The sequence below is a fragment of the Lissotriton vulgaris genome, unplaced genomic scaffold (assembly GCF_964263255.1).
Source record: "Lissotriton vulgaris unplaced genomic scaffold, aLisVul1.2 SCAFFOLD_271, whole genome shotgun sequence".
Taxonomy (NCBI): domain Eukaryota; kingdom Metazoa; phylum Chordata; class Amphibia; order Caudata; family Salamandridae; genus Lissotriton; species Lissotriton vulgaris.
In genome coordinates this window covers 631,632-659,521 of record NW_028242776.1, presented here as the reverse complement: position 1 = coordinate 659,521, position 27,890 = coordinate 631,632, and the positions used below count along the sequence as shown (strand labels likewise).

Below are 27,890 nucleotides of genomic sequence, written 5' to 3'. Positions count from 1 at the left end.
AGGAGCTCATGCATCCGAGTGTTTGGCGCGCAAAAATGGCCGCCTTTAAGTTTGACGAAAACATTGGTACTTGGGGCAGAGCGTGGGGCATTTTTACATCCATCATGGGCGAGCGCAGGCCCGAGTTGCTGACCGAGTTGCCTATTTATCAATCACGTATCATGGAGTATTCCGTAGCGTATGGGGGCAATCAGTGGTTCTGCTATGACAATATTTTTAGAAAAGCTAAGGAACACGACCCAGTTCTGACTTGGGATTGTTACGACTCCGTGTCATGGCAAAAAATGGAGAGTACAGGAATGTTAAAAGTGCCATTGTCGGGGAGTAACGGGGGTGAATCTTCCCGCCAATACTCCGGGACACCCTTTCGGACGGGTGCAGGTAACGAGTACCACTCGAAGCCGAGTGGCAATGCAGGTAAAAGGGGGATTTGTTGGAATTTTAACAGAGGTAAATGTACGAGGCCCCAGGGGTCATGCAAGTTCAGACATGAATGTGGGGGGTGTGGGCAGCCATCCCATCCTGAGTCCATGTGCAGAGCCAAAACGGGTGATAACGGTGGTAAGGGAAGCGCCAAACAGGTCTGAAATAGTCCGAGGGGCGCCTTTACCTACTCCGATTGATACCATGGCAATGATTCCTTGGCTCAGCGAATACCCGGATCATGATTCCGCTGGGGTGTTGCGAAAAGGGTTTTCATATGGTTTCCGCATCCCAGTGGGGAATTTTCAGGGTGTAGCAAACTGTAAGAATCAACTATCGGTCTTGCAGCATACGGCTGTGGTACAGGTAAAGATTGGGAAGGAGGTGACTCGAGGTCGTGCCGCCGGTCCATTTGATTTGCCACCAGTTGCTAACTTTGTTTGTTCCCCTCTAGGGGTGGTCCCCAAGAAGGACCCGGGTGAGTTTCGGCTGATACATAACTTGTCAGCCCCACGTGGTCTTTCCGTGAATGATGCGATAGACCCGGAAGTGTGTTCGGTGCGGTACGCATCTTTCGATGAGGCCGTCGCCATGTTGAATCGCCTGGGGCCCGGGGCGCTGATGGCAAAATCAGACATCGAGTCAGCGTTCCGGTTGCTCCCGGTACACCCAGACGATCAGCGTCTCCTTGGTTTCAAGTTTCAGGGTCGCTATTACATGGACAGATGTATGCCAATGGGATGTTCTATATCTTGTGCCTATTTTGAAAAGTTCAGTTGTTTTCTGCAATGGGTCTTCACAAAGAAGACGGGTTTTCAACATGTTATGCATTATCTCGATGACTTACTGTTCCTGGGGGCAGCCGGGGATCCAGAATGTGGACAGGCTTTAAATGAATTTTGTGTCTTAATGAACCAATTTTGTGTGCCATTGGCGCCAGGTAAGACCGTGGGTCCCTCGACTTCCCTCGAGTTTCTGGGGATCGAGCTCGACTCGGTAGAAGGTTGTTTTCGATTACCAAGAGAAAAGGTGTTGAAATTCAGGGCATCCCTTGAAACATGTATTAGTGAGACTAAGGTAAAACTGCACCAATGACAACAAGTGGTGGGCCAGTTGAATTTTGCCCTGAGAGTAATGCCGATGGCCCGCCCCTTTTCCCGCTCGATTGCACAAGCCATGGTCGGCCTGAAGGAGGGTCATCACCGCACGAGGCTCTCGGCAGAGGTTCGCCAGGACATGCGCATTTGGTTGGCATTTCTGGCGGATTTTAATGGTCGAATTGTCTGGAACAAACCGGCGGTTTCCTCTGAGGAGCTGGGGCTTTGGACAGATTCGGCGGGGAGTATAGGTTTTGGCGCCATATTCGGCACACAATGGTCGGCTCAAAAATGGCCGTCATGGTGGCACGAGTGTGGACTGACGAGTAACATTGCTTTTCTCGAACTTTTCCCTATTTTGGTGGCCCTGAAAACTTGGCCTGAGGGGTTCCAGATCACTCTGTGGTGTTTTGGTCTGACAACATGACCGTGGTTGAGTGTATCAATAGTCAGGCAGCACGTTGCAAATGGATGCTGAGACTGCTTAAAGAAATTGTGTTATTGTGCATGCAGTTGAATGTGCTCTTTAGGGCAAGACATGTCCCGGGGGTACTGAACCAAGCGGCTGATGCGCTTTCTCGTTTCCGTATGCAGGCCTTTTGGGGTTTTCTGCCCACAGCGGACTCGGTGGCGGCACCCTTTCCCGAAGCTCTCTGGTCTCTCGGTGCCCCGAACTACAAAACCTCATGGGAGAGAGTTTAGCACCCAGGACGAGGAAAGCATATGAAGGGGCGTTCCGTTCCTATTGGTCCTTTTTGGGTTCTGCTAGGGGGGAGTTATGGGGCCAGGAAGAGCTTGTCGTAAAATTTTTGCTGTCTTTACATCAGGCAGGCAAATCAGTAGCTACGGCCCAGAGGCATCGGGCTGCCATTTCCTTTATGGCAAAGGCTCATGGGATCCAGGACCCGACAGCGTCTTTCGTGGTACAGAAAGCGCTACGTGGGTGGCAACGCCTTGAGGGTCGCAGAGCAGATGAGAGGCACCCGATAGGTCTGGATAGGTTGGCCCTGTTATTATCCGTACTCCCTGCAACGTGTTCATCCCAGTATGAAACAGTGTTATTCCGAGCCGCTTTTGCGCTGGCATTCCATGGAGCTATGCGGGTAAGCGAACTAGTGGCGAGGAACAAGCAGGATACGATGGGGGGACTGTGCCGAGAACACATTCAGGTCAAGGGGGAGACGATGACTGTCTCGTTTGTCAGGTCCAAAACCGATCAGGGTGCGATTGGGGACTGCATAATCATACAGAGGAATCCCGGGTCTTCCATGTGCCCTGTTGTTTGCGTAGAGAAATATTTAGCGCAGAGGGTGGCATCATGGGGGGGACCTTGTTGAGACACGCTGACGCCACCCCACTGACGAGGTTTCAGTTCCAGCGGGTGCTTGCGATGTCGATTTCGGCCGCGGGCTTGAACCCCGGCGAGTTTGGGACCCATTCCTTTCGGATAGGGGCTGCTACAGAGGCTACAGCCATGGGTCTGAATGTAGAAGAAGTAAAACGTGTGGGGCGTTGGTCCTCGAATTGTTATAAAAGGTATGTGCGGTTGCACATGTTGTGAAGCTGTAATGATGTACTCACGCTTCTTGTTTTTGTTTGGTTTTCAGTTGCGCAAGCCTACGAGGCGGGGCGGACTGTGCAGTCGACCCGACACCTGGGGACCAGCGGTCAGACATCACCGGCTGTGAAAAAGGAGGTGTGGGTCGTGGGCCACTCATACGTGAGGCGTGCCGCGGACGTATTCAAAGCAGGTGACATGATTCACGTGGCTGGGGAATACGGGTACAGTGTGTCCTTCTACGGAAAGGGCGGGCTCTGTATTGACCAGTTTCAATCCTTTTTCGAGGGTTTGTTAGGGCGGACAAGGTCACCGCCGTCTATAATAATAGTCCATCTTGGGGGTAACGATTTGGTGGCCACTGGTAGACGACTTCTTCTTGAGGCAATGCTTTCCACAGTAAGTTGGTTGGCAAGAAGAGTTCCAGGGTGCACAATTGCGTGGTCCCATATGATCCCACGAAAAGTGTGGCGGGGGGCTATTTCGGTTTCTGCTCTGAATCATTCAGTAAGGAAAATAAATAACAAAGTGAGTAGATTGTTTCGTTCAAGTACACTGCATTCTGTTTCGCATGGTTGTATCAAAGGGGACAGTATGTATTTGGGGGATGGTGTTCATTTGTCCCGGGTGGGGAATGAGTTACTCATAGGAGACCTCATAGCTTGGTTAAAGAGTTTATAACATGACCTTTAGGCAGGAGTGGTTGTGGGGGGTCCGGATAGCCGGTCAACTATCCGGCCTGTGGCGGTAAGGTCATGATCGGTGAGCAGTAATTGGAAGATCCCTATGGGGGGGGCGTCACCCATTACGGATGGGAGCGCTCGGGAGAGGTGGCCATTGGCCCCTCAACGGGGAGGCGGTCCCGTCTAAGGATAGGCCGCCGGAAGGAAAGGAAAGGTGGTCAAGGCCGCCGGAAGGAAAGGAAAGGTGGTCAAGGCCCCTTCCTGGATAGGAGGGGCTACGGGCCCTCCTGTGGAATTTCCCGGGGCCAGGACATCTGCGACGGCAGATGGGTAAGTTGTGTGGGGTTCGGGAGGGGGTTTACGCTACCTTTTAGACACCTCACACGAGTCCTCGGACGACCGTTAAATGGCGTCGAGTTCATTGGGGCCCCCGTCAAGTTCAAGGGAAATTGGTAGATGCACTTGAGGTACGCCTCTGTGCGGTTGGTCCCCTCACAAGTGAGGGTGGTATTTCTGGTTTAGGGATCTGACACCGGTTACGACCTTGCCGTTGGCCCTTAACGTTAGGATGTACAATTTCAAGTCAAATGTTTTGTAGGATGTTAGTTCGGCTAGGAGAACCTTTGTATTAGAGATCTGTTAAGGTTAGCCAAACATCGTAATGTGGAAATGAAATTGTACATAATATGAAACTGTTATTTTAATGTTTTGATTTTGTTTCATATTTTAATAAATACGGCCGGGAGGGTCACTCCCTCCCGCCTTCCAAAAGTTCAGAACCGTTTCCGGTTTCCCATCCTTGGGGATTGTGTTGAGAGGGGGTGGCGGGTATCTCAGCCATATGGAAAGGGGCGACCATTCGGTCCCCCCGAACGTATGGTGGAGTACCACGATCCCCCCGGGAAGCCATCTTGGGCGGGAGGCGAGTCTCGGCTGGTATGCCCGAAGCGGCGTAGCCGGGGCGCGCCTTTTCCCGCCCTGGAGTGGGTTGTCCTAGACACTGACGCGACCGGCCACGCCCTCGGAGGCAGGCGGGGGCGGGTTTACGCCCGCCCTGAAGACGGATAAAAGGAGCAACAAGCCAAGAAAGCATCCTCTTGTTCCTGTGCTCTGAAGCTGCACCTCCCCGCTGCACGTGAGCTCGAGACGGAACGAAGAGCCAATTTTGAACCCACCCACCAGCCCCTGAGGACAGCTAGTTGTTTTGAATAAAGTTTTTGATGGGGTAATTCTATTTCTTGCAGGTTGTGATGATTGTCGTGATAATTTTGAATATGCAATAAAGATGGTCACTTTCAGTATGTTTTGCAAATAAAGTATTGTGCACTAGTGTTGATCAGTAATCATGCTTGTAATAAGTTATAGTTGTTTTTCTAATTTAGTAATTTAGGTAGATTTGTCGTATTTATTGTCGGGCGGTAAGGTCATGATCGGTGAGCAGTAATTGGAAGATCCCTATGGGGGGGGCGTCACCCATTACGGATGGGAGCGCTCGGGGGAGGTGGCCATTGGCCCCTCAACGGGGAGGCGGTCCCGTCTAAGGATAGGCCGCCGGAAGGAAAGGAAAGGTGGTCAAGGCCCCTTCCTGGATAGGAGGGGCTACGGGCCCTCCTGTGGAATTTCCCGGGGCCAGGACATCTGCGACGGCAGATGGGTAAGTTGTGTGGGGTTCGGGAGGGGGTTTACGCTACCTTTTAGACACCTCACACGAGTCCTCGGACGACCGTTAAATGGCGTCGAGTTCATTGGGGCCCCCGTCAAGTTCAAGGGAAATTGGTAGATGCACTTGAGGTACGCCTCTGTGCGGTTGGTCCCCTCACAAGTGAGGGTGGCATTTCTGGTTTAGGGATCTGACACCGGTTACGACCTTGCCGTTGGCCCTTAACGTTAGGATGTACAATTTCAAGTCAAATGTTTTGTAGGATGTTAGTTCGGCTAGGAGAACCTTTGTATTAGAGATCTGTTAAGGTAAGCCAAACATCGTAATGTGGAAATGAAATTGTACATAATATGAAACTGTTATTTTAATGTTTTGATTTTGTTTCATATTTTAATAAATACGGCCGGGAGGGTCACTCCCTCCCGCCTTCCAAAAGTTCAGAACCGTTTCCGGTTTCCCATCCTTGGGGATTGTGTTGAGAGGGGGTGGCGGGTATCTCAGCCATATTGCTCTATACGCTGGTCCACATCCGTCCACCAAAACAACTCTCACATTTTCCTTAAGGAAATAGGTACCATCAAAAGATCAGAACTGTGAAGCAATCCACCCACCACTGATATCTCAAATTCAATTTTCCTAACACCATCAACAAGATTATCATTCGGTTTCCCTCTAGGCCAACCTTCACTGACATATTTCATTACTTCTATCAATGTGGTATCTTGACTCAAAGCAACTAACTATTCTGACTTCTGAAATGGCATTGTTAATGATGTATGTTAACACACTAACAACTATGTCTTCTTCCTCCATCATGCTCATTCTCTAATCCTCATCGTTTGAATTCACTGGTAATCTCAACAAACAATTTGCTATCATATTTTTCATTCCAGGAATATACACAAACTTGCAGCAGAACTCTTGCATTCTACATTACCACCTGGCTATTCTGGGAGTCCCCTTACCAGCGCCCATTGGTGGTAAAAATGTCAATCAAGGGTTTGTGATCAACTATTACTACAACCTCTGTGCCACACAAATTCAAAATGGTTTACACCCCACCAGCAAGCCAAGGCTTCACGTTCTACAACAGAGTATGAGGCCGCCGCACCCTTAAGACTAAGAATGGCAAATGCTACCACTTCCTCTGTACCATTTTTACTTTGCAACAATACTGCTCCCAAACCATACTGATTGACATCTGTGATGACAATACTGGGATCAAGCGGTTTGAGGGGTATAGTATTGGCTATTTCTCTTTTAACATTCTCAAACTTATGTTCAGACAGATCATTCTTTACAAATGTTTCCTCTTTTTCAATAACAGACACATTGCGTAAATTCTTTCTGCACAATTAGGAATTAAACTAATAGAATTCCATCAGTCCCATGAATGATCACAACTGATCATTCCCTTGAGTAACAGATGCTTCAACCATGGCTTTAACAAAACTTTACTTTTGTTCTGACAATTTAAGGCCAGAAAAATGTACTTCAGATATACCAAACTTACTTTGTTATACTTTAAGAGTGACTCCTTTTGGTTCTAGAAGGTTCAGGACTAACGTTAACCTCTTGTAATGGCTAGCTCGGTCACTGACAAAGACCAACACATCATCCTGAAAACACAGAACACTCTCTACGTTCGAGGGCAAGGCAATGCAATACCCCCCACCCCAAGTCTATCCCAGCGCCCTTTATACAATAGCAGCAAACATGTGCAACAGTAACTTATCCTTTCTAGTCACTAGAGTGCTCTCCTGCATTTAACAATAGCCCATAAATATATTGCCTATACCAAATAGACAGCAGGGCTATCAAGCTGTTGGAGATGGATCCATTGTTTATACTGTCTGAAATTAGTTGAGCGCAGAAATGGAATCAATATAGCTTTTCCATGTTGTGAATAAAATGAACAAAAAACAGTAGATGAGCTGATTGTTCTGAAACCCCATTGCATGGGTAACCTGAAAAATATTTAGAGCATGTGAATTTTAGGTGGAAAGTCCACCATTAGTGGAATAAAATGTAGGTGACATCCAACCAATATAAAATGATGATGTACATTTTTAACTTGTGTAAGATAAGAATTAGCATCACATCTTATTATAGGTGCCCTATAATACAGAGCTACAGTGGATTTATTTTTGTTTGCCTCCCATCTGATGGCAGCTGTGTTCTCTAGGAGATGCGCTTCAGTTTAGTTTTAGGGAAGGTAGCACAAGCTAGTGGGGAGTGAAACAGTTAACGCAAGCCAATGCTTGCCAATGTGGATCTCAGACATGGTATTGCCTTGGCACGATCCAGTTTGAGGCAATCCCTTTATATTGCATGATTGAGAGTCAGGCTCTCCCTCTTCCAAATAGAAAGCCACGGTAACGGGGGCCAGTTTAGTTGTGTCACTAATATTAGATAGACTCAACTCATTATCAGATATAAAATTAGAACAACTTTGAGGCAAGGAAAGTAGCCTTTTAGCAACGGTATCTTCAATACCTTGTAGATAAACAATTTTTTCTCTACCAAACACAGCCACCCCATACGTGGTTTTGGCTTGTGAGGGATCGTTTTTTTTCCCCACTTTCTTTGCAAAGGTAAAGATGGCAGCAGCGTCTCTCTCCAGATTCAGGGATCGATTTCTCACCATATAGTTCCAAGAATTCTCATTGATTAAGACCCCAAGATAGGGAAAAGAATCAACCACCTCTACCCTGCACTGGGCAATATAAAAAGATGGACACTTTTTTGATGGTGAGTATGCGATTAATACAAACTATTTTAACTGCTTTACACGCAAGTCCAGGGAGAACATGAACCTAGCTAATTCTTCTATGAGGCTTTGCAGTGCTCTAGTAGTACGTGCCATGATCACTGCATCGTCTGCATAGAGGAGAATAGGAATCTGGGCCCCTTCGATATATGGATCATCCTTAGTACAATTTCCTAGGGCATTCTCCACCTTATTAGTTTACAGGGTGAACAAGAATGGGGCAAGCACACATCCTTGTCTCACTCAAAGCTTAATGCCAAATGGATTAGTGCATTCCCCAGCTCTGCCAAACCTAGCACTTGCTGTGGCCCGTACATAAAGCTGCCTGGTAAAATTGATAATCTCAGTGTCAATTCCCATGGAGATCATGATATCCCATATCTTAATATGAGTCATGCGATCCACACACGTTCTTAAACTCCCATTATGTTTCTGTGCTAAAACAGTAGGCGATAACCATTCTGAGCTCTCTATGATGTCATTATGTTGTTGGTTGTCCAGTTTTTTCGCAATTCTGCTCTGACTGCAAGGGGTACCCTTATCACTTTCTGGACTATGGGATCTACTCCCGATTTAAGTTGAATTTTGTGTTTAATTCTTTCCAAGATTCTCAGAAAAAAACTTAAGGATATTTCAGCTACCACTCAAAGCTAAATCACACATAGCCCTGAATATTCCCATTAAAGAAAAACATGCTCAGAAATGCTAGGGTCTAAGATGATTTATAAATTTTCATTGTTCGAACAATTCCAACAATGATGAGCCATATTTTGCTATGTACACAACAACCAGTGCGGATTTGCCTTTAAAGAGTACATCAATCGGTTTCCCACCATACCCTAGGGGTCTCATAGCAGATTTCCTTAATTTCACACTGCTAACATTTTTCCAGTCAGGAAGATCAATTAAAGTAGATGGAGATCCGCAATCCGCCAACCAATATTTGGCAGTAAGTTCTTTTGACAGCGACAGCATCCAAATTCATTATTTCAGCTTTATTGCACTGTTGATTCTGTGAAGCTTCAGAACATATTAAAACTCCACACTGCCTTCAGCCTCAACTCCTGAGCTCTCAGTCTTGGTCTGTTTTAACCATTGTTTAAAACAAGCTATGATTGAGAGCTTTGGCATTGACCCAAAAGGCACTGCTGGTTTCTCAAAATGCCTGTCAGAGGATCAAAAGAATGGAGTTGCTTACCCCAACACTTGTCACCAGCCGCCATGGTCACCGATGCATTATAGTACATGAAGTGTGTAGTTAAAGTCACTTCAGCTTATTCACTAGTATTGAAGCATTTACCTTATGTTGGTATAGCCAGTGCTGTATATCTCTTGACACTTGTTTCTAGATTATTGTCCATCAATTGAGAGTAAAATGTCAATTTGAGGCTGGTTGGAAATGCTGCTCAATATCTTTCAGGTTAGATAAGTGGGTTTGGTTGGTCCGTACGGTGAAGCAAACCAAGAGAAAATCTGTAATAGACTTGGATGGGTAAGAAAGGATTATTTGCGATAATGGTGATTTTTGGAGGGTTTATCAGACACTTCATCAACAGAGATTCTCTATAGTAGGACAAGAATCCCCAGTCCTCCTGCCGTGCTGGTACAATGATTATAGGCCCTAACCTTCTCTTTTCTTACATGTCAGTCATCCCTAAGGTAGGCCCAAGGCACCCCTGTGGGCAGGATGCAGCGTATGTGAAAGGTAGGACATGCCCTGGTGTGTGTGGCATGTCCTGATGGAGAATTAATGCCAATTTCCTTTTTCACTATTGCAAGGCTACCTGTTCCCCATAGGACAGAATGGGGAGTATGTTTAGAACATCTTATAAAAAAACTGGCCATGAGAACTATGTATTAGGATGACGTTTAGAATGCTTGAACTTAGAATTTAAAGATGCATCTTTTAGTGAAGGTGATTTTTACATTCTGTGTTTTAAAATACCACTTTTAGAAAGTAGGTAATTTCTTGCCTAATCATCCAGTGTGCCTCTGCTGGGTTTGTGGATTGACTATCTGGGTTTTGGATGACAGGGGTTGAGGAGCAGGAGTGGCTCGGGATGTTCTAGGTGGGTCAGGAAATGGCTGAATAGACCTGGGCTGCACTTAGAGTAGGGGGAGGAGATTTCGTTGCACATGAATAATCCTGGTCTGCCTCTGACAATGCAGTCTCCACCTCCTCCCAGGAAGCCACACCAGAGAAGGCAGAACTGGTTTTGGCTGGGCACAGACACTCTCTGCCTAAGAGATCAAAGGATTTTGGGATATAAATATTGGGGCCCAGACCCCTGAACCTTAGAACTCTTTTGGACCAAGAAGACTGCCCAGAAGAAGAACTGGAGAAACTGTGAGGAGGAACTACCACATTGTTGTGTGCTTTGCTGTGTTGGCCTGCAGTGGCTGATTCCGTCTTGGGCAGTGAAAGGACTGGACAGAGCTTTCTGCAATCTACTTTTGTGAGTTTCTCCAAGGGCTTGAGGTAGAGCTTGCCCCCCTGTTCAAGAAGTCACAGGAACAGCAAAGACTTCAAGCTCTTCTGCCCTCAGCACTGGGAACTGTGTGTTTTGTGCTGCAACAGAAGAAAAAGCAACCCGACGACTTAGACGACGCTGCAGACTCCGTGTCCTGGCGTCACCGCCTGCTGATGCAGTCACCGAGCCGCTGCCTTCACCGCGACCTGAGGGCACCGCACCCCGCACCACCTCGCTTCACGACGATCCCTTGCTATCCCCAACTACGCTGCTCCATGCCGAAATCTACGCCGCTGCTTGCACTGTGGTTGGAGGGCACCGCTCGTAAAGTTACACAACACACGGCCCTCATCCTGCCGTGCGGCCATGGCCTACCGACGCCGGCGCCATTGACTCCAGTTCATCAGCCGACAACAGCGCTTCAGCAACGACGCTGCTGCCTGCACCGCAAACTGCCAGCACTGCGACAAGCACCGCATTCACCTTGCACTGCGACCCTGGTCTCCCCGAACACGCTATACGACGCCCCCACTGAGCCTCTGCTGGCGCCGCACCCAACGCCTGCCGACGCCAGCGCTCCTGATTTCAATAGAGAAGAGTTCGATCTGCAACATGTGTGACTTCGAAAGTCCGGCGACTCCTGCACCAATCTCCGGAACAGACGCATGCGGACGACATGCTTTCAGAAGCTCAACGAGAGGTCGCAGTCACCCTGCATCTCTAAAGGTACTGTTTTGCAGGTCTTCCCGACACCGTAACTGATCTGCAACGCTGCAGTCAGTCAGAACTGTTTGGATTTATACGTTCACAACGCTGCCGTGATAGCCCCTGACAGAGCTATCGACATCAAGGAACTGTTTTTCAAGCATATAGTGATAACTGAAGATTTCTAAGTACTGTATAGTGGATTTTTATCGTTTTTGGCCTCGTCTTAAGTATATAAAAATATTGGACATTTTTCTAAACTGGTGTGGTGTCCTTTTGTAGTGCTTACAATGTATTACTGTTGGTTATTTGCAAATGCTTTACACACTGCCTCTAAGATAAGCCTGACTGCTCATGCCAAGCTACCAAGGGGGTGAGCAGGGGTTATTTTAGGAGTCTAACTCCCTTATCATGAATAGGAAGAAGGGTCCTAATTTGGACAAAGGTGCAAACCCTTGCCAACTTGAGACCCTATTTCTAACAGCCAGCAACATTTCTTAGGAATCATACTTATTTCTCGGCATAACATTTTATAGGATCTGCAATGGACATATTTTAATATTTATGAACTCCGATGGCAAAGACTGTGAAGATGGTCATACCATCTTTTGAGGAAAAAGAAATATACAGAATAAGCTGGGTAAAAGGTGGGACATGTTTGAAGCATATACATTCATAATAGTCGGCAAAAAGAGTGAGAAAACATTTTGAAAGAAAAATAAAATGTATATATAGAATTCAGCACTGTTATGCATTCACATACCAACACACCCCTATTGAATGGGCTACCACATATCACAGATGATGGTAAACTGGCAAAGTTCCTAATGTTCGCCAACACAAATCTGTATTTTTGCTTTACGTTGGATTCCCACAAATCACATAAATAAAATAAATGTTCTAAGCATCATAAAAACATTCTGCATGCGACACCACTGCCCTTATCAGTGGGTCTGGTGTAGTTTTTCAGGTAGGCAATTTGTGGCCTGCCTCAACAGGTTTAATAAGAGAATCTTAATAGCACAGAACTAAATTGGCTGCATAGCAATGGGCAAATGTGTACTGTTAATAAGACTGGTAAAACAAACCAATTTAACTGTAAAGCTAACACCAAATGAGCTACAACCGCATGTTCATGAATTTGAAAATATACTCAAATTTTTATTATTCCATGTGTGGACAACACTTCTTTTCATAATTAACTTCTACATCTTGGAGCAGACAAAAACAGCCATTCAAAAATTAAGCATGGGACCTTCACCGGAACTTACATTCACAGCTTCCACTTTGTATTCGTCATCACTCTCTGGAGACGAAAGATCCAGCAAAATAGGGCACACCTTGTTTTCAATGTCAGTTTGGTCGACTAAATCTTGGTCAAGTAACATTAACAAGGCTTCTTGGCTTGATTTTCGAACCTAAAATTATGAAAACATAGAATCTATTTTTTATTGTATTTTACAACAGTTTAAATCAGAAACAGTGTTGTATAGATCCGGTTATACTAAACCTGTATAAAACATATGTATAATACATAACATTGTACAAATATTTATAAATTTAGCACTTTGTTTAAAAGATTTAGCTTGATGTGCAGCATATCCTTTAGGATTTCACATATCCCTAAGGCTGTTTTGTGCCCAATTGTTTTAACTTTCCACTCAGTGCAGCACAATATGTTAAAAAGAAACCGCTCTGTAACATTTGTCAATTCACTAGGAGAACCTTAATTTCCTAGCAAAATCTAAGTGTTTTCTTTCAATCACATATGACTGGGGTCCTGGGAGGCAAACATGATATAACAATGTCTTGTTTTACAACAGTTGGTGCCAAAATGACAAATCCATTTGTGATTAGTATAGCCATCCATCTACCCCTTAATCATTCATGCAACCTCAGTCGCAGCACCTTTAGTTAGCAATACTCTATGTATGGAGACCTTGTCACCAACAAACTAGTGATAGCACCATGCCAGGTGGATCAGGCTTTTCCCATATTGCTAGTACCCACAAAATACATAAATGGTTTATGCACCAACGTTCCTTTTTTAACACAAGTGGCATATGATCCTGTGTGTAGTAGTAGTTTGCAAGTTCTACAGGCTTGAGAAACTTTCGTGTAGCACGCACATATTACTCTCAAAAAGGTCAAACTGTAACTAGGCAAGTGGGTTTTAGGTCAATTTTTTTAATGTAGCAGAGAATAATAGGATTTCTAAATCCAAACAAAGTTCATCACTAAATATAGTATTAGGAGGTCACTTGCAGGAATCATAAAAAAGCTGCCAATGTGCTTTAAAAAAACTGATAGTTATTAAGGCAGGGTTCTCTACCTTTCTGCTGTCTTTCCTTGTTGCCAAAAGCAATGATGCCTATGTTTAGGAATAGGTGTCTCTACGTAAGCCCGTCATAGCGTCTCTATTGTCTGGGACACTGTTTAATTTTGTCTAGTTGGAAGTCCTGGTTACACCACAACTTCCAAATCTTAAGCTACTTTATTTACCATGACATACATTTTGACAAAGTAACAATATTAGATTTCGTAGGATCATACAGTCTTTCAGTGTTCCCAAATAACATTTTCCGATTTTCTTAACTAATGGAACAGATGATGTCTTCTACTTTTACACAAATAGCATACACTGGGTTCCATAAAGTTAAACTACTACTGATTTCAGTAATGCTGCTGCTGTGTGGTATGCTTTTGGATCCACAGTATTAATATATTTTGTATCAAAACATATGCACTAGGGATTCTGGGGCCATATAACGGATATACATGTGGCACTAAGTCAATTAAATACAGCTCTTCACATATCATGAAGGACATTGGAAAATAAGTAAAGAAACAATGCTCAATAATGTTTATCAGTTTTATTGTCATGCACAATGTTGGAATCTGCATGTATTGCTTGACTCAGACCGAGAAAGCTGCAAAAAAGACAAACTGTTTTCTCAAGGGTATTTTCGTTTGTTTTAATTTAAAGGTGCAGATCCTTTACTGGAAAAGGCCGAAAAAGGAGGTACTCCAAGTATATTTAGTTTGGCCTAAAAGGCAATGAGATGATCATATATGCCCATTCTGTGCAATCATTCAACATCAAGCATACGCTAGTCTTGTGGCAAAACTTGTACATTAAACTATCTTTACATACAATCACATTTATCTAAGACTCTTTGATTACAACTCCCCTTTAACTTTACATGTACCTTTCAATCCCTGCTACAAAACTAAAAGAGATAGATAGATAGATAGATAGATAGATAGATAGATAGATAGATAGATAGATAGATAGATAGATAGATAGATAGATAGATAGATAGATAGATAGATAGATAGATAGATAGATAGATAGATAGATAGATAGATAGATAGATAGATAGATAGATAGATAGATAGATAGATAGATAGATAGATAGATAGATATGGATGTTACTTATCCTGTAAGCATCTGTTCTTGGCATGTAGCGCTTCAGATTCACATGCATTGCGTAAGTCCGCCAGCTAATGCTGAGCTCGATGACTGCAATTTGTTTTCCTACGAGTCACGAGGATGTGTGACAACTCCTTTTGGTGATACTGCGCATGGGCATCGACCCCATTATTATATTGTTTTGCCACAGGTGGGTGACAACGGAGTTAAAGTAAGCAATACTAATGTTATGTCCATGCTAGTAAACTGAATTAAGTTCAAGCAGTGAACTGTGACCTACACAAAGCGCCTTCTTCACATTTGTCTTGTGAAGCAGGTGGCGGAGTGGAGGATGGGGGTGGTGTTGGTAGAGTTGGAGAGGTCGAAACAGGAATGTGTAACGGGCTAGTGGCAATGTACTTTTTAGGTCGAGCCTAGAGGCAGCGCGCATGCGTTGCTCTCAGAGGCATGCTGTAATTTCTCTGTGGACTTAGTCCACACCCACCGCTATTAGTTGCTTTGTGTGCCTTTCTGAATTGCTTTTTTTTTAATTGGTTAAGCGCTGCTCTTTGTCCCGCCTTCGAGTGTGTTTTCACTTCGATTGCATGTGCTCTTTCTCTCGCATTTATTTATAGTTTGTCCGGCGAGCTAATTTTTTTGCATTTAACACTCCAGCGCAGTTTCTTGCTTGCTCGCAGCAACTCTTGCTCCCTTTATGCATATTTACGATCTGCTCCTATCTCCGTGCGCCACCCATTGACATGTAGGCTATGCTCCTGCCCCCACCCACTGTCGTATTCACCACCTCCCTCGTCCCTCCACCTCTCCCTTTTCTGGGCATGTGGTGTTTTGTTTTTTTGCATTGCTTGGTTTAGTTTGTTTTCGCCCCTGTATCTCAAATGTCGGCTTTTCTTCCTCTACCCGTTCACCCGTCCCGATGTCCGTGTGTTTTAATGGTTTACTTTTTTGTCCCCAGGAAGCGTTCATCCCTCCTGCCCCTGCTCGACTTAGTGCTAATAAACGTACATTGTTTAATTAAAGTTTTTCATATCAGCATGTCTCTAATTTGTTGCTTTCAAAAGGGCTTGTTTAAATGTATTTTGACCACTGTTCGAAATAACCAATCCAGTGGCAAGAGGCGTGACAGGCATGCGACAAAAGGCAGAAGTGGGTAGCAGATTACTGTTGCCTATTATCCCAGAAAGGGTGTGGAGGAACAGCTGGTGCTGTTGACTATGGAACTGGGCATGCAGGTTCAAGTCTCAGCTATTATCAACAGCCTGCAATTTAGGGTAGATCACTTAGTCTCCCCAATGCCTAAAAACATTAGTGTGACCTTAATGTAAGAAAGTTCCCTCTTTTTGCATGGTTGCCCCTGATTTTTGCTGAACTGCTGATGTGCTTTGAGTGAGTTTGCCCTGGGTTCCTGCCAGCCAGGTACCCAGGGCCTATGCTCTTTCCCTAAACTGCATTGCAAACAAAAACCAATTGGCACTCTTTGGCCACAGGTCAGTCCCTTGTAAATAGTACCACAGGTACCATGGGCACTGTGGTCAAGGAAGGCCTCTAAGGGCTGCAGAACTTATTGTATCACACTTAGAGGCCCTGTACCTTTACACTCACACACTGCCTTTGCAGACTGCGTGTTTTGGTGCAGAACAAAGTGAAGAGTCGACATGGCACACATCCCTGTGTGCCATGCCTACAACCCACTGCCCTAGCATAGATCAGCCACTTCTCTAGCTGGGTGCACTATATCAATGGTGAGGGTACAGGTGCATGAGCACTGTACCCCTACAGTGTCTAAGTTAATTCTTAGACATTGTAAGTGCAATAATGCTATTAAGAATATATGGTGCTGGGAGTTTGTCATTACGAACTCCACAGTACCATAATGGCTTTACTGAAACCTGGGAAGTTTAGAATCAAATTTCTCAGCACATTAAACCCACACTGAGGCCAGTGTGGGCTTTAATGAAAAATGCATACAGAGGGCATCTTAGAGAGGTCCCCTGTAAAAAACGCCCTAACACTAGTGTCCAGGCTGAGTGACTGATCACCAGCTGCCACCACCAGACATGTTTCTGGACCCCTGGGTCGAGAGCCTGCTGCTCAGGGGGTCTGAAACGATGCACATTCTGGGACGAGGTGCCAAGCCTCCTCCCACAGGATGGGCAGGGTCCACAAACGGGAAGCATTAAAGGCTTGCCGCCTTTTTGAGCTTCCCTAGGCCCTTTGCTGCTTGCAGCCACTGGCCCCCACAGGTTCTGACCCCCACTTTAAGCCAGAGCACCAGCGGGAAAACCAAGTGAGGAAGGGAGGTGTGCCCACCTTTGCCAACCCCACCCCTCAGGTGGGGGAGGTGAGGTGAAGCACAACTCTCAGTCCCCGCCATCTTGCAGATGGGGGGGACCCATCCAACCAGAGTGAGGCACATGGCCCCCTGCCCAAGGAAGGGACCCATTGTTCCACCATTTACCTACCTGTAACGCCCCTAAATTTATTATTTAGGGGCCACCCCAAACCTGGCCTCCTCAGACAAGAAACGACCAAGACTTTTCATCTTGGACCGTACAGCTGTGCAGAAGTAAAAGGAGGACACTCACTGACTTGGCCTCAGCCCTAACAGCTAGTCCCCTCCTCAAACCTGCAGAAGCGAAACTCGGGTGTGTCCTGCAGCCAGCAACCTCAAGAACCCCGAGGACCTGCCCTGCCTTCCGCAGAGGAGACTTTGCTCCTGTGAACACTGGATTTGTTTACCCACAGACTCTGGCTCCGGCCAAATCCGCGAGTCTGCACCATTCTGCACCCGTCGCCCACTGTCCGAGTTAGAGTGGCCCAACAACACGGAGAGGTCTCCCCGCCGATCCTGACCAGAGATTTGGTGATATCTGCCCTGCCTTGATTCTCACAGCGAAGCCTGCAGCCTCTTTTTGGAGACTCACCCCGATCGCGACAGGAGCTGGTAAGAGAAACCCAACACCTAAAGACACCCCTGCACCCGAAGCCCCACGGCCTTGGGTGACCCAACCGACAGTGTCCCAGCATCCCAACTTACCTCTCCAACCGGTGGTCACCTCCAGAAGATCTTTGTCCTCGAGCCTGCAGTCTGTGAAACCAGAGAATCCCCATTGAAATTAACAGGGCACCCAATGGCAAAACAGCACCCTGCACCCGGCCGCCCCTGTACCGCTGCGGGTGTACTTTGGGTGCTAACTCGGATCCCCCTTTGCCCTGAGCTAATCCCCAGGAGCTTTGCTCCCACAGCCTTGTGGCCTATTTGTAAGCAGTCACCAACCGGAGGCCCCCTTTCACCCATTGGATAACATTGGGCCTCAGCACTCTGCACCCAGCCGCCCTATTGCCGCTGACTGTGTAACAAGAGTGCATCCTTGACCCTGTAGGCACCCTTGTTCTAACCCCAGAAACTCAAGACCGAGTACTTACCCGGTAACCGATAGCTTCATTTCTCTCCATCGGAATACATTGACTGTTTTTCTCTGAAAAATGTTCTGTGTGGAGTTGATTTGTATAGAAACCTGAAAAACTACAACTGTGCAAAACTGATTTTACTTACCTTTTCTCTAAGAAATGTTCCAGTGAGTTATCTAGGCATATCACACTGAGTAGAAAAAGTAACTGAAAAGTAATCTGTACAGTAATTTTGAATCCTTGACTTACCTGTATTTCAATCAAACTGCATTTGAACCTGCATTCAATTGTAAACACTGCATACGATTTTGCAAACCATTTATTTCACTCACCTGTGCCAGGCTTGGCCTGGATCTAGAAATAAAATAACTTAATATTTTTATACAAATAAAATTAGTTAGAGTTCAGTCTTGAGTGTATGACATCATTTGCTGATTGAGTGTGTACAACAAATGCTTAACACTACCCTCTGATAAGCCTTACTGCTGGCCCAGACTACCAGAAATAGATAGGTGCTATCTACTTTTACCTCGGTCTACCTTTGGGGTTCCATTGGACTCTGTGCACACTTTACCTCAGTTTGGTATAGTATGTATAGTATTTGCTAAAGTTTAGTCCGCGGAAAGCGCACCTGTACCTCCGGGCAGAGTTTGCACCATATAACTTAGTAATGTAACTGTTGCTCATGCAAAGCACACCTGTACCTCGGGGCTGAGTTTGCACCATATGGCTTAGTAATGTAACTGTTGCTCATGTAAAGCGCACCCGTACTTCAAGGCCAAGTCTGCACCATATAACTTTAAAAAAGTCCAGAGACATTGGGCCCACATCCTTGCACACTCCCTGTAAAGATGAGAAAACATGGACATGTCTCTGGTCATGTGATCAGGACTAAACAGCAGAGCGCCGCTTGTAAAGAGTTGGAGAGTGGAAAACGAATATGCTACTTACCAGTATGCATCTGTTCTTGGCATGTAGGGCTGCTGACATTCATATCTGTGCATTGATCGCCGCCTAGTGTTGGGTCCGGATGATTGCACATTGTTGTCCTGGAAGAGTCTTCGAAGTATCACGAGATAGGTGGCTCCTCCCCTGGACTACAGTGCGCATGGGCATCGACTCCATCCTCAAATTGTTTTTAGCCATTGTGGCCAAGATGGAGTGAAACTAAGTGAATGATGACCATGCTAGAAGTATATGTGAATTCTGCAGCTGCTACAGGCGCCGGGGAGGAGGGCGGGCGATATGAATGTCAGCAGCCCTACATGCCAAGAACAGATGCATACTGGTAAGTAGCATATTCGGTTCGAGGCATGTGGGCTGCTGAATTCATATCTGTGCATAGAATACATAGCAGTCCCCCCATTAACGGTGGCCGCCCGTGCCAGCTGCAGCAATTTGGAAAAGTGTTTTTAGAACAGCCTGCCCTACAGCTGCCTGCTGTTTGGAGTGCACATCAACACAATAATGCTTTGTAAAGGTGTGTGTGGTAGACCATGTAGCTGCTCTACATATGTCTTCCAAAGGAATATTTCCAAGGAATGCCATGGAGGCCCCCAACTTTCTGGTGGAGTGGGCCCTTGGTGGAATGGTGAGAGTACGCTTGGCTTTCAGATGGCAGATCTGAATACATTTAACGATCCACCTAGCTATACCAGCCTTGGAAATGAGGTTACCTTTGTGGTGTGCCGCAAAGGCAACAAAGAGTTGTTTAGTTTTCCTAAAATCCTTGGTCCTATCGATGTAATACATCAGGGCCCTCTTGACGTCAAGTGTGTGGAGCATTCTCTCCGCCAAGGACTCAGGATTTTGGAAGAAAACAGGAAATTCAATAGTTTGGTTAATATGGAATTGAGACACAACCTTAGGAAGGAATTTAAGGTTAGTGCAAAGCACCACCCTGTTAGAATGAATTTGAATAAATGGCTCTTGGATAGTTAGTGCTTGTAGTTCACTAACTCGCCGCAGCGATGTAATCGCTATAAAGAAAGCCACTTACCACGTCAAGAATTGAATCTCGCAGGAATGCAGTGGTTCAAAGGGAGGACCCATCAGCCGGGTGAGGACCACATTGAGGTTCCACTCCGGAGCTGGTGGAGTCCGCGGAGGAATAACTCGTTTGAGTCCTTCTAGAAAGGCCTTAATGGCAGGCACTCTGAAAAGTGAGAGGTGCTGCCTGTTCTGGAGATAAGCGGCCATTGCGGAATAGATGTATGCGAATGGAAGCATAGGCCAGATTACATTTGTACAGATGGAAGAGGTAACAAATTATATTTTGAATAGATGCATCTAGCGGGTTAATGTTGTGGTCTGCACAATAAATGACAAACCGCTTCCATTTTGCCGCATAGCATGCTCTTGTGGTGGGCTTCCTTGCCTCCCGGATGATGTCCATATAGTCAGAAGGCAAGTGTAGGTAGCCAAACTCTAAGACTTCAGGAGCCAGATCGCCAGGTTGAGCTGTTGCGGATCTGGATGCTGAATGTCGCCATGGCTCTGCGTCAGAAGGCTGGGTGTGAGGCGTAGCCTCTGATGCGGTACCACTGACAGTTCTAGAAACGGGGTGTACCATGGTTGGCGAGCCCACGTTGGAGCAACCAGGATGAGAGTCATCGAGTGCTGCCTGAGCTTGCATGCTGCCTGAGCTTGCGTCCCACCAGCGGTATCAGAGGTGCTGGGGGAAAAGCGTACGCAAATTTGCCTGACCAGTTCATCCATATTGCATTGCCCTGCGACTGTGGGTGTGGGTGTGGGAACCTGGCGGCGAAGCTTTGGCATTTTGCGTTCTCCCTTGTGGCGAACAGGTCTATCTCTGGATGACCCCACCTTTGGAAGTACGGTTGGAGTACTGATGGATGTATCTCCCACTCGTGCATTTGGTGGCTGTGCCTGCTGAGCAGGTCCGCCATCTGATTGTCCTTGCCCGGGAGGTGTTCCGCCATGAGGAAGATGTTCCTCTGAATGGCCCACTTCCACATGCTCTGAGCCAGATGAGACAGCTGCGGAGAGTGTGTTCCTCCCTGCTTTTGAATGTAGTACATGGCCGTCATGTTGTCCGTCCGGATCAACACGACCTTGTTGCACAGATGTACTTTGAAGGCTTTGAGTGCCATGAAGATCGCCATCAGTTCGAGAACATTGATGTGCATCTTCCGTTGCTGTTGCGTCCATAGTCCCTGCACCGTGTAATGGAGTACATGAGCTCCCCATCCTTGGAGAGAAGTGTCCGTCGTCAGGATGATCTGTGGCACAGGCTCTTGGAACGGTCGTCCCTTGCAAAGGTTTCGTGGATTCCACCAATGCAGAGAGTTGTATGTCCGACCGCTCACCAACACTAGGTCTTTCAACTGCCCGTGAGCCTGAGTCCACTGACGTGCTAAGCACTCCTGAAGCGGGCGCATATGTAGTCTCGCGTGCGGGACTATGGAGATTCAGGAGGCCATCATGCCTATCAACTGCATGACCACTCTTGCTGGAAGCGAGTGTTGAGGTCTGAACTTCTGTATCAGCGATTGAATGCTGCTGACCCTCACTGAATTTGCTGTGCTGTGGCTGCCAGAGTGTTTATGGTCGCACCCAGATACTGCCGTATGTGGGCGGGCTGGAGGTGGGATTTTGGGTAATTCAGTGAGAATCCCAGATCGCGCAGGAGGTGAATGGTGTGGGACATGTGGGCGGCACACTGCTGAGCTGACTTTGCCTGGATGAGCCAGTCGTCCAGATAAGGGTAGACGTGGATGTTCCGTCTCCTGAAGTGCGTCGCCACTGTCGCCAGGCACTTTGTGAACACCCTGGGTGCCGTGGTGACACTGAAAGGCAAAACCTTGAACTGGTAGTGCTGGTTTTGTATGGTGAACCGGAGGTACTTCCTGTGTGAAGGGTGCAGTGGAATGTGAAAGTACGCATCCTTTAGGTCTAAAGTTGCGAGAAAATATCCCTGACTGAGCAACGGGAGCACTTGCTGCAGGGTCAGCATATGGAAGTGCTCCGACAGGATGTAATGGTTGAGTGGCCTGAGGTCCAGGATGGGCCTGAGGGACCCGTCCTTTTTTGGTATTAAGAAGTACAGGGAGTAGACCCCTGTGCTTCTTTCTTGCATAGGCACGAGCTCTATCGCTCCTTTTTGCAGCATAACGGTGATCTCCTGCTGCAATAAGTGCAAATGCTCGGCCGACATAGGACGGTGTCTTGGGGGCATGTTGGGTGGAGTGGACGTTAACTCCAGACAATAACCGTATTGTACAAGTTTCCTGACCCACCTGTCTGTGGTGATGGACTTCCAGACTGGCAGGAACTGCTGGAGTCTCCCCCCGACCGGTGTTGTGTGGTCGGGGGGCAGTGACAAGGCGTCACTGTTTGTTGGTGGCAGAGGATCTGGAGCTGTTGTTTCCACGACCTCTGCCCTTGGCGCGGTTACCACGATATCCACCTCGAGTCTTGTTGGTGTATGTGGACTGAGTGTTGCCCTTGTAGTACTGCGTGTACTGGGAGAGCTGGCCTCTGGAAACGCCTCTAGAGCTTGAGCGACGAAAAGACCCACCCCGAAAGTGCTGGGACTGTAAGGCACCCATGGATTTCGCAGTTTCCGTGTCCTTTTTATTAATTTTTTCTAGGGTGGTGTCAACCTCCGGGCCAAACAGGTGATCTGGGTTGACTGTTTGATTAAGGATGGTGGTTTTGATTTCCGGCTTAAATCCAGAGATCCTCAGCCAGGCATGTGGCCGTAGCATAACACTAGTGTTTATAGCCCTGGCAGCGGTATCAGCTGCGTCCAGAGCGCACTTAATTGAAGCGTTAGAGATCAGCTTCCCTTCCTGAATCAGCATCTCAGCCGCCTCCTTGTATTCATCAGGCAGGTGCTGCAACAGGGTCTCCATTGTGTCGTAGTGTGCCCTGTCATACCTCGCCAGAAGCTCTTGTGTATTGGTAATGCGCCAGATGTTGGCTGCCTGTGCTGCTACTCTCTTCCCGATGCCTCAAAGACCTTGGATTCTTTGACTATGGGAGGAGCATCACCCGTAGTCTGAGAATTAGCCCTCTTCCGGGCATTCGAGACGACAAGGGAGTCCAGAGGCAACTGTCCTTTGATGTAGGTAGGATCAGTAGGCGCGGACTTGTATTTCTTCTCAATCCATCACCCTCGCCCTGGTAGGTTCTTTAAAGATCTCGCCAGCATGTTTTAAAACACCTTTCAGCATAGGCAGATTCTTAACAGTTCTTTCTGAGACTGAGAAGGTATCAAAAAGGAAGTCCGGGTAGATAGCGCTATACAAGTGCAGTTTCAATTCAATTCACATCCACAGGGTCAGCATGGAGCTGGACGTTGTGATTGTTAGCTGCCCGCTCAATGAGGGCATTGAAAGCTGCAGAGTCTTCTGTAGGGGACGTTTTTGCAGAAAATAGTTGAGGGTCTTGTCCTGATTGAGGATCACCTGGGTCAGTACCAGCGGCCCAGGGTTCGTTGGTATCCTCAGGGTCTGTATAGACAGGATAACTGTACTCATCCTCATCAGAGTAAGTGGGCGAAACATTATGAGTCCGTGGGGAAAGTGGTTCCACCAAGACGGGAGTGAAAGCAGAGTCCTTCTTTTTCTTGAGAGGGATCTTGTAGGACTCCATTGGGCGTTCCGGGGCGATTTTCCGCTTGTGGAGGGAAAGCCTGCCCGTTTCGGCATCGATGAAGTGTTCCTGATGCTCGTCCACTGAAGGTCGTCGAGGTTGTGGGCCGGGGACCACCGCTGACGACTTCGGCGCCGAGGAGACCTTCTCGGGCACGCTGGCGACCGCCTTAGGAGCGAAAGTTTTCGGCGCCGTCTTCGGCGGCAACGTAAAATGGATGGGCGTGGACGCCTTATGCGGTTTCTCCACCGGTTTCGTAGGCGGAGGATCCTTCGGACCGACCGACGCGGTCCCGTCCCTGATGCGCTGCAGGGAGTCCGTCACCTTCTTGATGAACGCGGTGGATGGGCGCGCCGGTTCAATGGGATCCCTCGAGGCCTCACCTGGAGTCGGCTCTCGGGGTGTGCTGCCCTTGGCCTTATCCTGCTGACGCGGAGTCGCGAGAACCTTCGGGTCATCCAGCCGTTTCTTCGGGTCACCGAGAGCTTTCTTCGGGTCGCAGATAGCCTTCTTTGGGCCGCCGAGGCCTTTGCCGGTGTCTACCGTCTTCGGCGCCGACGCGCTCGGCTCGACCACCTTCACTTTAGTCTTCGGCGCGGCAGACTTCGTCTCGACGCCTTTGACTTGAGCCTTCGGCTCGACAGCAACCTTCGGCTTCTTCGGCGCCGAGGGCTCCGAGGCCTTGGAGCCGACCAAAGCGATGCGCACTTTCGGTTTCGAGGACAGCACCTGCACAGTGTCTGGAGTCGAGACCGTAGGTTTCACTTTCGGTTTCGTTTTGCCAGGGTGAGGCTCAACAGCAATGTCCGTGGCCGAGCCCAAAGGCGGGGCCGTAGAACCCATGGTAAGATCTTGGGTAAGGCCCGAAGGCGATCCCTCGACCTGAGCCTTATGAATTGGCACGGCCCCAGAGTCAGTTTGAGGAAGCTCCTCGTCCGAGCTATCCTCCATGGCCCCAAGGGCCCCGTCGTCTCCTACCTCGTCGACGACGTCTTCGGCCTCGAACATCTCTGCTTTCGCATCGTAGTCGACGTCAGACGCGGGGGTTCGACTCAGTAATGTCCTGGATAGATTCGTCCTCGACATCCCCCGCATCGAAGATGTCCACAGGCGCCGGTACAGCATGCTGGGCCTCCTGGCGCGCAGCTCGTCGAATCTTAAGCATCTTCTTGGACCTGAAGCGTGAACAAGCCATACACTTGGCTTCATCGTGGTCCGGCGACAGAAACTTGTTGCACACCGGGTGGACGTCGATGTGGGGATACTTCGAGTTGCAGACAGGACATCTCTTGAATGGACTTCGGTCCATGATGGACGGTCGTTAGGTCTGGAGCGTCGACTGGGCCTTCTGCGCAGAGAGCACGCGGGTGTAGAGAATCCGTCTTGGAACCGAGCTGGAAGAACTAAGACCGAACGCAAGACTATACCGACGTATTAGACTAAAGACCTTTTGGTCTCAAGAAAGTTTTCTATCGATTCCGACAAGAGGGAATTCAAAGACATCCTAACCCAATGGCGGAAAAAAACAATCTGAGGATGGAGTCGATGCCCATGCGCACTGTAGTCCAGGGGAGGAGCCACCTATCTCGTGATACTTCGAAGACTCTTCCAGGACAACAATGTGCAATCATCCGGACCCAACACTAGGCGGCGATCTATGCACAGATATGAATTCAGCAGCCCACATGCCTCGAACCATCAAACAAATGTACGATTGATAACTAGACCACTTACAACTATCTAGCTACACGCAAAGCGGAAGACAGATTTTCTTCAGAGCGGTGTAACGTGTATTGTATACAAATAAATAATCCTGAGCAGGTCCTCTGCAGCAAAACATCGATAAGTGAGTTTACACTAACGAAAACAATTTGCTGTCCGTTACACAGCAGATACTGTGCAAGTCTGTATTTTTAGAGCCAATATGAATGCTCTTGCCAATGATTTTGTAGTCTGTGACACCATACAGCTAGCCTCTTGATTTTCAGGAAATAAAATCATTTCCATTTAATTTCCGGACCTAACTACACCTTGCACCAACCATTAACAAAATTCATTCCCTCTTTGTGGTTTGGAAAGAAAAGGCTTTGCGTGCAGAGGCTACCCACAACAATGCATTAGTAATACAAGGAGTGTTTTTGTTGTCGCCTCAGTTAGATGTGTGTAAGTCGAGCTCAGCTGTTTTAGCTGCTATCAAGATTTGTGTAATAAAGGAGGAGCTTTTGAAGCCAATTAGGGTTTCGCCCAGAGCTGCACAACTTGATGTCTCAGATATTAAGGTGATGGGTAAAATCATAGGCATTTCTGTAAAACTATAGGCGCTACAGTGGTCAAAGTGCATTAAAAGAAAAAATTATGGAACTGATGCTGCATGCAGAGAAGGCGGGGTCAGTGAACATGAGAGCCGGGGGTCAAAGGTGTGGCTAAAAAAAACTAAATATTTTGTATGTATTTTGGCTTTTCACTGTCTGATAGCTACATATTAAACAACATGCAGTCTAAATGAAAAACAAATACAGAAGTTGTTACTCAGTGAGAAATGCACTACAGTACATTATGAAATCTTTAATTTAATGCACAGAAGTCGTCGCTGGCCAGTTTAATGTAAAGTGAACTACTGGAGCCCTTTACAAAAGCCCCACATTACACAAGGTCTGATTTTTTTAAATGTATGTAGAGATTACATAATTTGCCCAGAATCCCAGGATGATAAGCAGACACTGGGACTCTAACCCAATTCTATAGTTCCGAAGTGGTCAGCTCTCTTCCCCAACATCGTTCTGCCTGCAATAAGATTGTGCAGCAGGGGCTGGGGGTCGCATTACAAAGGCGGCCGTCCTCTGAAGCTTCCTCTCGAGCACTGTGCCCATCCTGGAGGGGAGGAGGTGTGACACCTCCGTCCAGAATGTTCATGGTTTCTGGTCCCAGAGAGCAGAGTCTCTTGACCCAGAGTCCAGAAACATGTCTGGTGGTGGCAGGTTTCTTACAGCCAGTCTGTGACAACACCAGGGTTGGTAGGTTTTCAGGGGGCACCTCTGAGGTGCCCTCCAAGTACATGGTTCAATAAATCCCACAGTGGCATCAGTGTGTTATTGAGAGGAGTAGTTTAGTCAATCACAATAAGGAGCTTGAGTGGGAAAATTAATCAGGTCGCCCTCCACTCACAAGTAACCAAAAAACACCAAAATACCTGATTATCAGGGGCTTAATCCACTTTTGTATATAGGATTGAGAGTGGGTGTTCAACTTCCTATACCAACTTATTGATTTAGAAATGTCTCAATTTTACTCAATCCTTATAGCCCACAATAAATGTTTATATTTATCAAAAAAACATTGGTTCGTCAGTCACTTCACTCCAAGTATACCCCCAACTATACAGGTGTATGAACAGCAAAAAAAATGTGTGTAGGTGAGACAGCCCCTCACGTGCGCTACACCAAAGGAGCTTACTGGTCGGTTCTCACCGGTTGTGCCCACTTTCTCATCAATGGTAGCTATCTCACCTGTGAAAAAAAGAATATCTCTAATTAAAATTGAGTTAAGACTCACATATACCAAATGCCAATTTTATTCGAAAATCGTGAGCTTACTCAAGGTTAAAAAACAACTGCATGTTGCAGACCAATTTAGGATGGGCCAACAGGTTTCATTGCCTGTTTCTTTGTTGTGGCAATTTCGTCAGGGCTCGAGGTCGGAGATCACCTTACTGGACTTCAATTTTGTAGACAAAGTGACAGGTAGCAGCTATCCACCTTGTCACAGAATGCTTCTTTCTACTGCAAGACCCTTATACAACACCATCCGTTGTCGTAAACCGTGTGTACACGAAGGTCAAAGCTCTGGATCTTGTTAAGCCTCATAATCGGATTTGTGGATGGAGAAGCATTCTTCTTGGGGTACTGAGGCTTCCTCTTCTTCCCTGTTCTGACAACCAAGATGTCGGGTGTGTTAGCCGCGCTGATCGATCTCAAAGGTTATTTTGAAAGGCAATTCGGCTGAAACAGATCGGAGTGAGATCCATTAGCAGCTTATATTCAGTTCAGAGCTGTTTTAAATT

General features: G+C 47.0%; 1 protein-coding gene across 2 annotated transcripts in view; it reads right to left on the bottom strand.

Moving 5' to 3' along the window:
* LOC147668845 (serine/threonine-protein phosphatase 4 regulatory subunit 1-like) overlaps positions 1-27,890 on the bottom strand; it is a 365,836-nt gene that overhangs the window by 166,366 nt on the left and 171,580 nt on the right. For both annotated transcript variants that reach the window (XM_086948406.1, XM_086948404.1), the window contains one exon: positions 12,639-12,785. In XM_086948406.1, the coding sequence (XP_086804532.1) occupies positions 12,639-12,785 (147 nt within the window). The remainder of the gene's footprint in view (positions 1-12,638; positions 12,786-27,890) is intronic.